This window comes from Urtica dioica, chromosome 4 (genome assembly GCF_054948205.1).
Source record: "Urtica dioica subsp. dioica isolate 48M chromosome 4, U.dioica_male_clone48M_v1_H2, whole genome shotgun sequence".
Taxonomy (NCBI): Eukaryota; Viridiplantae; Streptophyta; class Magnoliopsida; order Rosales; family Urticaceae; genus Urtica; species Urtica dioica.
Window position 1 is genome coordinate 12224706 of NC_142759.1, and position 13870 is coordinate 12238575.

A 13870-nucleotide genomic window follows, 5' to 3' on the forward strand; every position below is an offset into this window, starting at 1 on the left:
TCAGAGAGATTCTTCGATTTTGGGGATTTTGGCGGAGGGATCCTCAGGTTTTGTGGGTTTTACCTGAGGGATCATCTGGTTTTTGTGGGTTCTGCCGGAGGGATCCTCCGATTTTGAGGATTTTGATGGAGGGGTCCTCCGGTTTTGAGAGTCTTGGTGGAGGGATCCTCTGGTTTCGGGATCTTTGACAAATGGATCATCTGGTTTTGAGAGTCTTAGCGGAGGGGTTCTCTGATTTAGGACTTTTGGCGAAGAGATCCTCTGGTTTTGGAAGTCCTGACGGATGGGTCCTCTAGTTTTGAGACTTTTGACAGAGAAATCCTCTCGTTTTGAGAGTCTTAGCGGAGGGATCCTTTGGTCTCGATGTTTCGGCGGAAGGATCTTCCGGTTTTATGTCGTTTTTTGCTCTCGGATTGTCATTTTCTCTTTATGAAAAAGATGGCATAACAGTTATCATATTGCTTGGTGTGTGGACTGAAAAAATGATAATCCATGGGACGAAGACGATAGGATACTTTTCATTTTCGATAGGAATGGAAGCATTAAGAATGAAGTGAGAAAAGTTTGCAAGAATGCATGCATGTCATGAATTTTGTATGTGGCATATTTAGCAAAATCTGAAAGGACATTTTTAAGGCGTATTAATATAATTTCCTAATAATAAATGTTTTTTTTTTTTTTTTTTTTTTTTTTTTTTTTTTTTTTTTGAGTAAACGTGGGCGGAACCACGGAGGATTACATTAAAAGCCCTCGCTTAAATGGCGGAGGAATACCGTGGTTACAACGATTGAGATTTATCTTTCAAAACCTCTCGCATGGCGCACGGAGGGACAAGCCCCTCCCAACGCACATCCGAGCCAATCACAAGAGCAAAGCGGCCTAAGTTGTGGGCAACTGCATTACAAGCACGGGGCACGAAAGAAATGGAAAAAACGGAAAACCACAAAGCACTAACCTTGATGTCTTCGATGATGGTACCCAATTCCGTGTGTGGACTCGTCTTCATACCGAATGTGTTAATCACGGCGAGGCAATCGGATTGAATGATCACCTTTCTCCACCCAAGATCTTTGGCCAATGACATACCCCGGAGGATGGCGGTGGCTTCGGCGAGAGGAGGAGCGAAGGCAGCGTTCTTAACCGTAATCTCCGAAGCAATCACGTCCCCATGGCTATTCCGGATAACACACCCGGTACCAAACCGACCCCCGGGACGGTCCAACGCCGCGTCCACACTAACCGCCACCAAACCTTGGCTAGGGGGGGGCCACGCGGCCGCCACGGGACTGCCGCTCTCGACTCGGGTCACGGTGTTGGCCCTCTTGAACTCGTCGAGGAAGTCGCCGGTCCAACGGATGAGTTCGTTCGGATCCCACCCACCACCTCCGGCCACCATGTTGTTCCTAACATTCCAAATCTCCCAAGCCAAAGTAATGAAGAAGTCTAAGTTACGTACCTCTCCGTGGTCTAGGGCCTTCAAGAAGATGTTGATGGCGGTCTCGTCCCGGATGTCCGCCACGACGTTGGCCCACCCCGCGAGTTTCCACGTTTTGCGCGCCCACCGACACCCCCAAATGGCGTGCTCCACCGTCTCCGGCCCGGTATGACAAACCGGGCAAGCCTCGTCTTCAATGATCTTTCTCCGGGTGAGAGCAACGTTCACCGGTAACCAACCTTTGCTCGCTCTCCATGCAAAAAGTTTGATCTTAGGGGGGATCTTAAGCTCCCAAAGTCTCTCCCACCAATCGGCGTATGCCCGCGGGTTTGAAGAGCAAGCCATTGTTGAGACCGACATGGCCACCCGATAACCACTCTTCACCGAATATTCGCCGTCCTTCGAGTAATGCCATCTCAACACATCACCGGTCCCCGACTCGCTCTCCGGGATCCCAAGAATGGCCTCCGCGTCTTCTCTCGCAAACATAGCATGGATTAAACCTTCATTCCATTTCCCCCCAGGATGTTTTAGCTCCGCCACACGCATATCATCGGGTATGAACGGGGGATCGGATAGGGTAAAGGAGTGGGTGTGGGGTAGCCACTTGTCTTTCCCAACGAACACGGATTCACCATCCCCTATTTTCCATCTCGAACCCGTTTTAATGATCTCCTTACCCCACGTCAAGCTCCTCCAAATCGAGGAGCCATAGGACTTGCACGACGTTTCGAGGAGGTCGCCACTCGGATAGTAACAAGCCCGGAACACTCTCTCCACAAGGCTGCCCCTCCGTCGAATGAGTCGCCAGACGCTCTTCGCCACAAGGGCTTGGTTAAATCTCTCGAGATCGCGGAATCCAAGACCTCCCAAGGCTTTGTGTTGCGTGAGAACCTCCCACTTGCACCAGTGAGTCTTCCTCTCGTCACAGTTTCCCCACCAAAACTTAGCCACGGCTTTGTGGATATCGGCAATGAGAGTCTTGGGTAGTCGAAAGACACTAGACGCATAGGACGGGATCGCTTGGAGGATAGACTTGATGAGGACCTCCCTCCCCGCCTGAGAAAACCAAATACCTCTCCAAGACTTAATTTTATCCCATATCCTCTCCTTCACGAAGGCAAACACATCCTTCTTTCTTCTACCGGTTACCGTCGGCAATCCGAGGTAGCGTTTGTGGCAAGTCGTGACATTAACCCGAAGGGTGGAGGCGATGTCCCCTTTGGCCTCCTCTTCAACATCCTTCCCAAAACACACATCGGACTTCCCAAGATTAATAAGTTGCCCCGAGGCCGTCGCATAAGTGTCAAGGCACTCCACAATCGCCGAGGCCTCTTCAACACAAGCCCGAAAGAAGATGAGACTATCGTCCGCGAAGAGAAGGTGGGAGACCCGGATATTATCCCTACCGAACCGGACTCCGGAAATTCTTCCATTCCTCTCTCCGTTCCGAAGTAGGCTAGAGAGGCCCTCCGAGCAAAAGAGGAAGAGGAACGGAGAGAGGGGATCACCTTGCCGGAGCCCCCGTTTGGGAATCACGCTCCCCCGGGTAGAACCGTTGATGTTGAAGGAGAACCTAACCGACGTAACGCATCTCATGATTTTTTCCACCCAAACCTCGTCGAAGCCTAACTTCCTCATCATGGCGTCGAGGAAGGACCATTCAACTCGGTCGTACGCTTTGGCCATGTCGATTTTGAGAGCCGCACACTCCCCATTACCGAACCGCCCCCTCTTCATCGTATGAATCCCCTCGAAGCACACCATCACGTTATCGAAGATTTGGCGGCCTCCTACAAACGCCCCTTGATTCTCCGAGATGATGTTTTCCATGAAGCCCTTCATTCTCCACACGAGGCACCTAGAGACAATTTTATACATCACGTTACATAGGCTAATAGGTCTAAAATCACTAACCTTGTCCGCCTTGTCGACCTTGGGAATAAGGGTGAGAATCGTGTCATTGATCTCCGACACGGATTGGCCGGTGTTGAGGATCCCCAAGCATGCCTTGGTCACGCGCTTGCCAATAATACCCCAAAATTTTTGGTAGAAGAGGGCCGGGAATCCATCCCTCCCGGGGGCTTTAATCGGGCTCATGGAGAAGAGAGCATTCTTCACGTCGTTCTCGTCAAAGGGTCTAAGGAGCTCGATATTCATCTCGGGGGAAACCACCGTGTCCACTCCCGTCAAGGCCGCTTCAATGCTCACCGGGCTCGGCGAGGTGGAAGAAAAGATGTCGTTGAAGTAATCGGTGATCACCTCTTCAACTCCGAGCTCTCCTTCCCTCCACACGCCATTCCCATCGAAAAGGCCTAGGATAGTGTTTCTTTTCTTCCTCGCCGAGGCCTTTCGATGGAAAAGCGAAGTATTTTTATCTCCACATTTCATCCACCCCAACCGGCTCCTTTGTCTCCAAAACCGCTCCTCCTTCTCAAGGAGCGCATCAAGTTGATGTTGTTCGCGCTTTAAATCGGATCGCGAGCCTCCCATCTCACCATCTCCGATCTTCCGAACAATGTCTTTTTGCCTACAAATTCTCTTAGCCAAAGTCCTTTTTTTCCCCGACCCCCACGACTCGAGCCTATTTTTACACCGACCAAGAGACTCGATAAGAGCTGTGAGATCGTCCCCACTACTCGGGGCTTCCCAAGCACCGCGAATCCGCTCATCGCAACCCTCCTCGTCGCACCAAGCCTCCTCGAAGAAGAATCTTTTTTCTCTCGTCCTTCCCCGCTTCTCCCTCCCCCCATGAGTGAGAAGAAGGAGCGGGCGATGGTCCGAGTTCCAATATTCAAGGTGACGCACCTTCGCTTTCGGGTACAACGCTCCCCAATCCGGAGTGGCAAGGCATCGGTCAAGCCTTTCTTCGATGCTATCCGGTTGAGAGCTGCGACGCCACGTGAATTCAGCCCCGACGAACCCAAGGTCTACAAGGTCGCAATCCTCGAGCAAGTGGCGGAAGGATTCGAGAAGGTGAGGCTCTCTAGTCCTTCCATGGCTAAGTTCACGATCGTTCGCCACAAGCGATATATTTTAGTGATTGTAAAAGTGAGTGATTAATTTCACGAGAAACTGAAGAGATAATTATGATCAACTTTGATTGTGATAGACTTGAAAACTCAAGGAATAGATATATCATTTGACTAAAACTCAGGGATATGATTGATATATTCTTTTAAATATAAAAAAAAATGTTAAAACTTAACATTCGAAGAAGCATTTGAATTAGAGGATATGTATGCAAAAGAAAGGTTATTGGGACATATTTGAAAACAAAATACAGAGGTACCATATGATGGTGTTATTGTCATTGTTATTGTTAATGCGTTTTTTAGATCAACATTCACGAGACACATGTAGGGGTGCGAGCGTGAGACGTGTCTCGATCATGGGTTGCGAAGCGTCGAATCTCCTATGGTTCCGAATAAATTGTGACGGGTCGGGGATGGTGTTACGATCGTGGTGGAGAGTTCGGGAACTCGGCGTGGGTGGTGTGTTTCGCTGTGCCCTTCATTTCCCTTAGATGAAAGAGAAAACACAAATGGTGATATATTTTGGAATGTTCCTCTAATTAAGTGAAGAACAAGAGAATTAGATTTCTCAAGTTCTTGGACACATTTGAGAGAGAATGTAATTTAATGTAATTTTAGCTTTTGTTTGTGAAAGAAATATGAGAGAGAGAATATTTCTTCTTCAATTCTAGAGAGAAAGAAAATAGATCATTCCTCTTTGTGTTTTGAGATTAGATAGTTTGTCTCGATTATGGGAGAGAGAGAGAGAGAGAGAGAGTTCTCTTTTAACTCTAGAAAGAATTTTAGAGAGAGAAGTTGTAATATCTTTTTCTTGGTAGAGAATGACCTTTCAAATTATAAAAAAAAAATGAGGGGGTATTTGTATGATTTTGAGTGTGCAAAGTCTTGAATACTTGATCAGAGAGATTCTTCGATTTTGGGGATTTTGGCGGAGGGATCCTCAGGTTTTGTGGGTTTTACCTGAGGGATCATCTGGTTTTTGTGGGTTCTGCCGGAGGGATCCTCCGATTTTGAGGATTTTGATGGAGGGGTCCTCCGGTTTTGAGAGTCTTGGTGGAGGGATCCTCTGGTTTCGGGATCTTTGACAAATGGATCATCTGGTTTTGAGAGTCTTAGCGGAGGGGTTCTCTGATTTAGGACTTTTGGCGAAGAGATCCTCTGGTTTTGGAAGTCCTGACGGATGGGTCCTCTAGTTTTGAGACTTTTGACAGAGAAATCCTCTCGTTTTGAGAGTCTTAGCGGAGGGATCCTTTGGTCTCGATGTTTCGGCGGAAGGATCTTCCGGTTTTATGTCGTTTTTTGCTCTCGGATTGTCATTTTCTCTTTATGAAAAAGATGGCATAACAGTTATCATATTGCTTGGTGTGTGGACTGAAAAAATGATAATCCATGGGACGAAGACGATAGGATACTTTTCATTTTCGATAGGAATGGAAGCATTAAGAATGAAGTGAGAAAAGTTTGCAAGAATGCATGCATGTCATGAATTTTGTATGTGGCATATTTAGCAAAATCTGAAAGGACATTTTTAAGGCGTATTAATATAATTTCCTAATAATAAATGTTATACTGGGAACATGTTTTAAGTTTCATATCCTACATAGCTTATATACATCTTCTTAAGTATATTTTTATGTATTTTAAGTGGAACAGATGTACTTAAATTTACTTTAACACTACCATAATTTATGACATATCGGATTATTTAAAATAGAACCATTTATGTACTGTAGCAGCTAGCAAATACATTTCTCGTTTTGCCTTAATATGGTCCATCGATTACACGTATACACACATATATATCTATCTTCAGACCCCAAGCGTGAAAGGAACTCCGGTGGCCGGAATCCAGTCGCCGCCGTTTATAAACCTCCCGACGGAAAAAGCGTTGGCCTCTTCATCGCGGGTTATTGAGTGAAAACCGGGCCACCTGACCCGGGCGGCGGTGGAAGCTCCCGGACCGGTGTTCCTGAACTCGGCGTAGAAGAGTGTTGAGAGAGCGAAACTGCCTCTCCACTCGGTCCAGCCCCTGGGATCGATGAGGCCGTCCATGTCGGTCTTCATGAACACCGTCCTCGAGAACCTCTTCCACGGCCTCCCCAGGAACGTCCTGAACCGCCCCTTCACCGGCTCCATTTCGCGGGACGCCCGAACTCGCGACGCGTGGATCGAGAATCCCGAGTTCTCGCCCGGGTTATCTCGCCCCTGGGCTGTGATCATGTTGCTCTGCCATTTATAGACCGTGAATCTCAGTTCGGTTCGTGACAAAAGTAATAGGAATGCAAGCTAATTTTCAAAAAAAAAAAAAAAAAAAAAAAAAAAAAAAAAAAAATCGGAAAGCAAGTTGGTTGAGAACATTCTAGTATACCCACATTGCGACAAAAATAATAGAGGTTTTATCTAGATAAAATAATAAGGCCAAAATGAACCATTTGCCCAATTATTTTTCCCCCCACGTGAATCAAGTTTTATTAATTAAATTAAATCAAGTAACTTATCATTAATATTGATTCCTAGTTATTTTTTTTATTCTCTTATTATTTATGTTGATTACTCTTTTAATTTTTTCGTTTCAAACTATTCTAGCTTTCTTCATTTTTTTTTCTTCTCCAGTTTCATAATTATTTTGTTCGTAAATGTTATTAACTATTATTGATATATATTAACCAATTTATAATGTTTATGAACTGTTATTTACAATTAGTAATTGATTTTCATCTTCAATGTTTTGAATCTCGTAGTTTGACAAAACAAAAATTGAATGATGATAGTAAATAATTATAAATATAATTTATTGTATTATTAGTTAATAGATGAAAATAATTGTAAATACATTATGGATTGAAAGAGTAAAACTGAAAAGCGCAAACCAACCATAGATGCTACTTTACTAAAATGACTATTTATCTAAAATTTACATAAACATTACTATTTAGTAAATCTCATAACTTCGGTGATTTAATTAGTTTTAAATTTGTAAAAAAAATATATATATTATAATTTCCAGTGATGCGAACATGTTATTACTGAATATTATTATTGGTTGTTAGATTGAGCAGGGTTTCCAAAATACTATGTAATTGTAATAAAATATTGAACGGAAGTCTAGTTTTTGTGTGTGTGTGTATGTTTTTTTATTTATTTATTTATTACTATTATTCAACTTTATACCTAAATTTAATGTATGAAGTATCTCGAAGTTCAACTCAAAATTAATGGAAATAAAATGAATAACTCACAACCTTATAAATTTTATGTTATTAATTGATAATTTTTTTTTTCAAATACGAGATTCTCATTTAAATAACTACTTGATTATAGTTATTTCTTTAAACATGGTATTCTTAAGAATGCACGTTAGGAATGATAAATGAGTACCTGTTGGGACAAGGGGCGGCGGACAATGATGTCGGAGTTTTGAACGACGGCGGCGGCATTGCCAAAGACAAAGTCAACAGTGCCGTGAATTTGGCAATCACGGTAGAATTGGCGGAGCGAGTGGGCATAGAGTGTGTCTTGGAACCCGACCACTGCGCATCGGTAAAACACCGACATGTCCGAGCTCACCCGAAGCGCCACCGCTTGGTGCTTCTCCGGTCCCGCGGTGTTCTCAAACGTCATGTCTCGAGCCCAAAATCCATCCCCGGATACGCCTATAATTAATATATCATTAGCAATTAACAGCCATTTACAAAACTGAAGAACAATCATAATAAAGCTTACTTATTATCAACAATCTTGTTATTGTTATGCCAGCAGTGTGTTATTGAATTTGAGATGGTCATATAAATGAATTTTATGGATTAACACGTCTTTGGATTATTAATCTGCAAACATATCATTTATCTACAAACTTCTTATTCCACAAAAGGTTAAATAAAATATATGAAAATCGAAAACTGCGTAAAATTAATATGACAGCTAAGTTATCTTGTCCTTTTTAGTTCATTACATAAAATTAAAATTGATGACAAATATTTTCGTAGATTCTCGATATATAATAGTAATAATATATGATTCTAAAGTAATAAATTCCTAATCAGTTCTTCTTAGCATTATGTATCTGCGTAACATTTGCGAACTGGATTAACAAATATATTGTCTTATGTGTAATTAATAGACGCCTTGATCTGTGGAACATTCATAATGTCTCTGATTTTAACCGGAAATTGATGGGACGATAGTATCAATAAAATAGAACGTGTCCTCTAAACGATCGTATAGTGTTCATGGGACACGTTATTTTGGACATGCAAGGTTTGTAGTATATTTCCTACGACGAGTAGACATATATGAATTAATACAGGTGGTAACTCCGTAACTGCATTGTTCCTTCCTTTTGACTCAAGACTCGTTGCCATTTTTATCATAAACTTCCAAAACTAGCCCTAGCTAGCTCGTACGTGTACATTTATATTATGATAATGTGGAACATACCAAATGTGGCAGATTTTAGGAGGGTAGCCCCGTCACGAGCATTGTGACTGGCGGTGATAACGGTTTTTCCGATGCCGTCTCCGACGAACATGACATTCTTTATTTTCCGGTCAATCTCAACCTTCTCGTTGTACACGCCGGCCTTAACGTAGACGATCGCTCGGTGGGATCGCCCGCGGACCATTCTAGCCAAAGCCGCCACGACCTCGTTGATGGTCCGGTGAGTTCCTGAGCCGTCCTTTGCCACCACGAAATCCGCTTTAGATGTCGCCGGATTCCACGAAGCTAAAAGCCCACCTGGGTTCGGATTAGGGTTTCGTACTACTTCTGAAAATGTTTGGTCAAACAAATATTTTAATGAGAATGATTATCGATGGTGTTACATAAGGAGTCGTATATTTGAATTTTATCTTAATTTTTCATAACCAAATCCCACTGAGAACGGTTTATTATATATAGGGATTATATATGGGGGTTATTATTATTTAAATAAATTTGAAAAATAACCAATTTAAACTTTGATATTGTTAAATAGTTAAAGTTTGGTAAATATTAAGTAAATAGTTATAAATGATGACGTGACTTAATATGACAGTGATTATTTACTTAATATTTACGTTTGTAAATATATAAAATTGGCTATTTACCTAATATTTATCAAACCTTGACTATTTAGCAATTATCAACGTTTAAATTGGCTATTTTGCTAAATTACCAAAATTATTATTCCTTGCAATTTGCAAAGAAGTGGAAAGAGATTTGTTCATAATTTAATAAAAAGAATTTAGCAATTAAACCAAGATTGAAAATAAATTAAACTATTAACTAGCTGTATATACGGCATCCAATAAGGCATCATTTTCATATCCCTTTCGTAGATAAACAATTTTTAGTGCTGCGTTTTCTTCTCTTTGCCATTTAGATGTGAGACTTCAGTATCTCGACATTTTGACAAAATAAAAAAGAAAAGAAAAAGAAAGTGATACTAACTTACTCTCTCCATTACCGACCAAGCCCTTTTTTACATTCGCATACGAAGCAAGAGCCTGTTCAACAGAGGAGGTCAAGTTTCGTGGCACAACATGAGAGTGAGCTTCCACTAAACCCTTCTGTTCCAAGCTTTCCAAACAACTTCTATGGTTCGCGAGAATGCCGGTCAGCCATGTGAGAGCGTCGTCCACTGTGTCGCCGGACTCCGGCGAGATCAACCGAGCCACACGAGGCTCACTCTCGTCATAGAGCTTGTCACAGTCTCTCCAAGCTAAGACTACATCATTTATTTGTGAAGACCGATTATCACCTCTTCCAAAACTGACATGTTGTGCCATAGATGATTGAACCCAAACCCTAGCGTTCAAGAGATTGGTTTGGGCTGTTTGAAGTGTATAAGAAGTAGCATTATTAGGGCTGAGATTTTGGAGGGCAAATGTGGAGTTAGTGATGGCTAAGAGAAGCAATAACGTGCATGTTATTGTGACTCTAGTATTGGACATTTTTTAATGAGAGCTTTTTTTTTTTTCTCTCTCTCTGCGTTTTTTAGATGCATGCGTTGGAATGATATGAAAAGATGGTTTTAAATGAATAAACGTACGTAGAATCAAAAACATGTACGCAAAGGTATAGTCATGTGTCATATAGTTTGTGTCTTTGTGATAATTGTCAAAATACAATGAGTAAAATTTACGTTTTTCACATAGGGGGAAGATTCAACATGCGAAGAAGTCTAGATACATATTTCATGTAATTACTATCCATACCATGACCTGAAAATGGAGATCTTCAAAATGAAGAAAAGGAACATGATGTCAACCTGTTGGCTTTTCCTATTTTTAGAGTGTATAAAAATATTTAGAGGGCATCAATTATTATGTTTGTGTAGAATGTTGCATTTCGGAGCTTAGTAACATGTTAAAATTTGGGATGATAGACATTTATAATTATAAAATATATACTTATATATATATATATATATATATATATATATAGAAAAAGACGTAATCATATATATAAGTACAGAAAATACGTAAATCATAACAATTAAAGAAAAAAAAATTAGCTTAATTAATTTTGTGTGTCCGTGGATACTAAACCTTAGACGATGCCAATGCTAATTGATAATTAATGGTGGTTAATATTAATAATTCCTGGAAAAGTTTTCGTAAGCTTTGTATGGTACTGAAGGCCATGAATGACATTACTTTAACTAGGACCGGGCTTTTTGATGTAGAAACTCGATCTTATACGAACTGAAAATTGTCACACCAAATGACGTGTCTAAAATATGGCAAATGTGAGAGAGGTGACTTGGCATGGAGATACGGTACGTGTTAGTAATCACCAGAAGCGTCTCCATGCATGCATATATACAAAGCGTAACCGACTAAATTGCCATTTGTAAATAAAAAGATATAGTTGTGTTGTGTTGCCATTTATTTTCACCGATCGAAATCTGATGACACACATTAAGCAACTATTAATTGTAAGTGAGTGTAATGCGCCTATATATATATATATAATATATATAGGGCTTCAGATGGCTACACTTACACTATACCACGGTGTTACCTTCAGATGGGTTCATTGGTTATAAAGTATATTTTCAGATGGATTTTATACAAAGTTTGGCAGATGTTAATAGTTAACACTTAATATTAAAATAAGGTCTATTGGAAAAATAGTCAATTTAAACGTTTGACATTGCTAAATAGTTAACGATTGGTAAATTTTAAATAAATAATTACTTTCATATGTAAATTTAAAATAAATAACCACTTTAATAGACCAAACATTGATTGTTTATTTAAGATTTACGTCTGGAAGTGACTATTTATATAAGATTTATCAAACGTTGGCTATTTAATAATATCAAACGTTGAAGTTGTCTATTTTCTTAATTTTCTTTATTGAATTTAGTATAGCCGAGAATAAGGTGGTATTTACAATAATATTAATTAATTAGAGTTACAAAAGTAAAATAAATATGCGTGAAACAATAATAAGGTCAATATACGAATAGATCACTCGGTATTATATCGATTCAATCATTTTGTGCGGAAGGGTTTCATCATTTGAACCTGTAGTGTTGTTCTTATTTGTGTGTTTTTATCTATGTAGTGGGTTGAACACAAATTGGTGAGAAATTTGTACAAGACATGGTTTGTAATTGCGATATGTTTACTCATAAAGTGTGTTGAGAGCGTGTCAAATACTTGAGAGAGTGTTTCTTTGGAAATGATCATGAATTCTCAAATTCAGAAAAAGCTTAAGTCGGAATTGACACGTAATAGTAAAAAAAATGGTGCATTGAGTCTACCAACTAAGACGTGTATTACATATTATCTTGATCAGTAAATTTCTTTCTACCGGTAAAATATTGCACCCCCGGACGTTTTACTACCCCACAGATGGAGGTGCTGTTATCACCAAACTAGGTTAAAATATTATGTGTGATTTATGCGGTTATTGATTTCATTGATTTTTTGCTTGATTGTTATGTGTACATCTTGTAACAAAAAAAATATTAGAATATATTGTATGTCACATCTAACAGATTATATAATTTCAAGTTGCAACCACAAGATTCGGTTGCAAAAGTAATCCTTTCTACGAATAACTAGTATTCTTTTCGACTTTGTTCTTTTTAAAAAAAAAAAAAAATGCCTCAAGATCAAAGAGATAAAAAAAAAACCAGTTTTAGCCTCACAATGATAACCATCGTAAATTTTCAAACCAAACGTTAAATAATTAGTTGCGTTCTGTTCTGGCGACCACCCAATAGCTTATCAGGCGACTGAGCACAACAAAAGGAACAATAATTGTTTCTGTAGCAAATACCTTAACATTATTGTCTATAGACTAATTATGGTCTGGCATAAAGGATTTTATGGAAAATACAAGAATATATTTTTTATTAATGTAGTTGACTTATTTTGTTCACAGTGAGGGATCAAATTCCATAAATTAGTTGCTTAATGGTTGGTTATTTCACGAAAAATTTAAAATTTTATAACTGTGTTAAAAAATTTAGCTAGTGAATATCCCATCCACAAAATCTGTTATAGCAGTACGTAGTTGTAGTTAAACTAGCAAGTTTAGATATAAATAATAAGGCACTATGCAGCTTGAACAAAATAAACTATTATAATTTGATCATCGTGCACTTTTTTTTTTACCCGCGAGTGGTATATTCCTAAAAAGAATTATCTGACCTTTGGTCAAGACAAATTCTTAAAATTTTCCTTGAGGTACAAAGCATATGAATATATGTTCATGGCGTACGTTACATTAACGTACTTATCTTTATGATCGTGTTTTAAAAAAAGGAAAATAGAAATAAAAAGAAAAGAAACGTGAAGTAATCAATTTCACTACCAAACTATTGCCAAACTTTGAAGACTCAATTTTTTGTTCTATCAAGTCAAATGTTTGGACATTTCAATCAGTGGTTAATACATACTATGTCGTTAGTAATTAATAGCCATAACCCAATGTGAGCAGCGAGTCAAACCTCAATGTGATGATGATGATAATAATAATAATAATAATAATAATAATAATAAGGCTTATTTCCGGCATTGATTATATTATGATTTATGAGTATGACAGGCTGTATTCTATTATTATTTTATTGGCATTAATTGTGCGGTTGACTTTTTATAAAAGTAATATTATTGATCAAAATTATATGATTTAGTATATGAGCATATAGCTGAAAGAGAAAAAAAAAAATTCACTTATTATTGTACGTTTGATTTTTTGAGAACTTGGCAGTTCAGCCGTAATTTTCTTTTCTAACTTTTATCTATTTACTTGATATATATCATGACATGTTACTGAAGAAATAAAATAATATATATATATATATATATATATATATATATATATATATATATATATATATCATTTTGTTCTTCAGTAACATGTGTGATGACATGCTAATTCATAGATTGAATAATATACTCAT

General features: G+C 39.2%; 2 protein-coding genes across 2 annotated transcripts; both read right to left on the reverse strand.

Moving 5' to 3' along the window:
• Positions 1 to 4952, reverse strand: LOC149400501 (uncharacterized). The gene is made up of 4 exons (XM_089610440.1): positions 4894 to 4952; positions 1009 to 4436; positions 809 to 894; positions 1 to 381 (listed from the first exon to the last, which is right to left on the reverse strand). Exons 1-4 carry the CDS (start codon positions 4950 to 4952, stop codon positions 1 to 3), a joined length of 3954 nt encoding a protein of 1317 aa, XP_089466566.1.
• A 1254-nt stretch (positions 4953 to 6206) lies between these two features.
• Positions 6207 to 10400, reverse strand: LOC149400502 (Plant invertase/pectin methylesterase inhibitor superfamily). Its single transcript, XM_089610441.1, has 4 exons — positions 9902 to 10400; positions 8908 to 9234; positions 7849 to 8123; positions 6207 to 6696 (listed from the first exon to the last, which is right to left on the reverse strand). Exons 1-4 carry the CDS (start codon positions 10398 to 10400, stop codon positions 6280 to 6282), a joined length of 1518 nt encoding a protein of 505 aa, XP_089466567.1. The 3' UTR covers positions 6207 to 6279.
• Positions 10401 to 13870: the final 3470 nt, after the last annotated feature.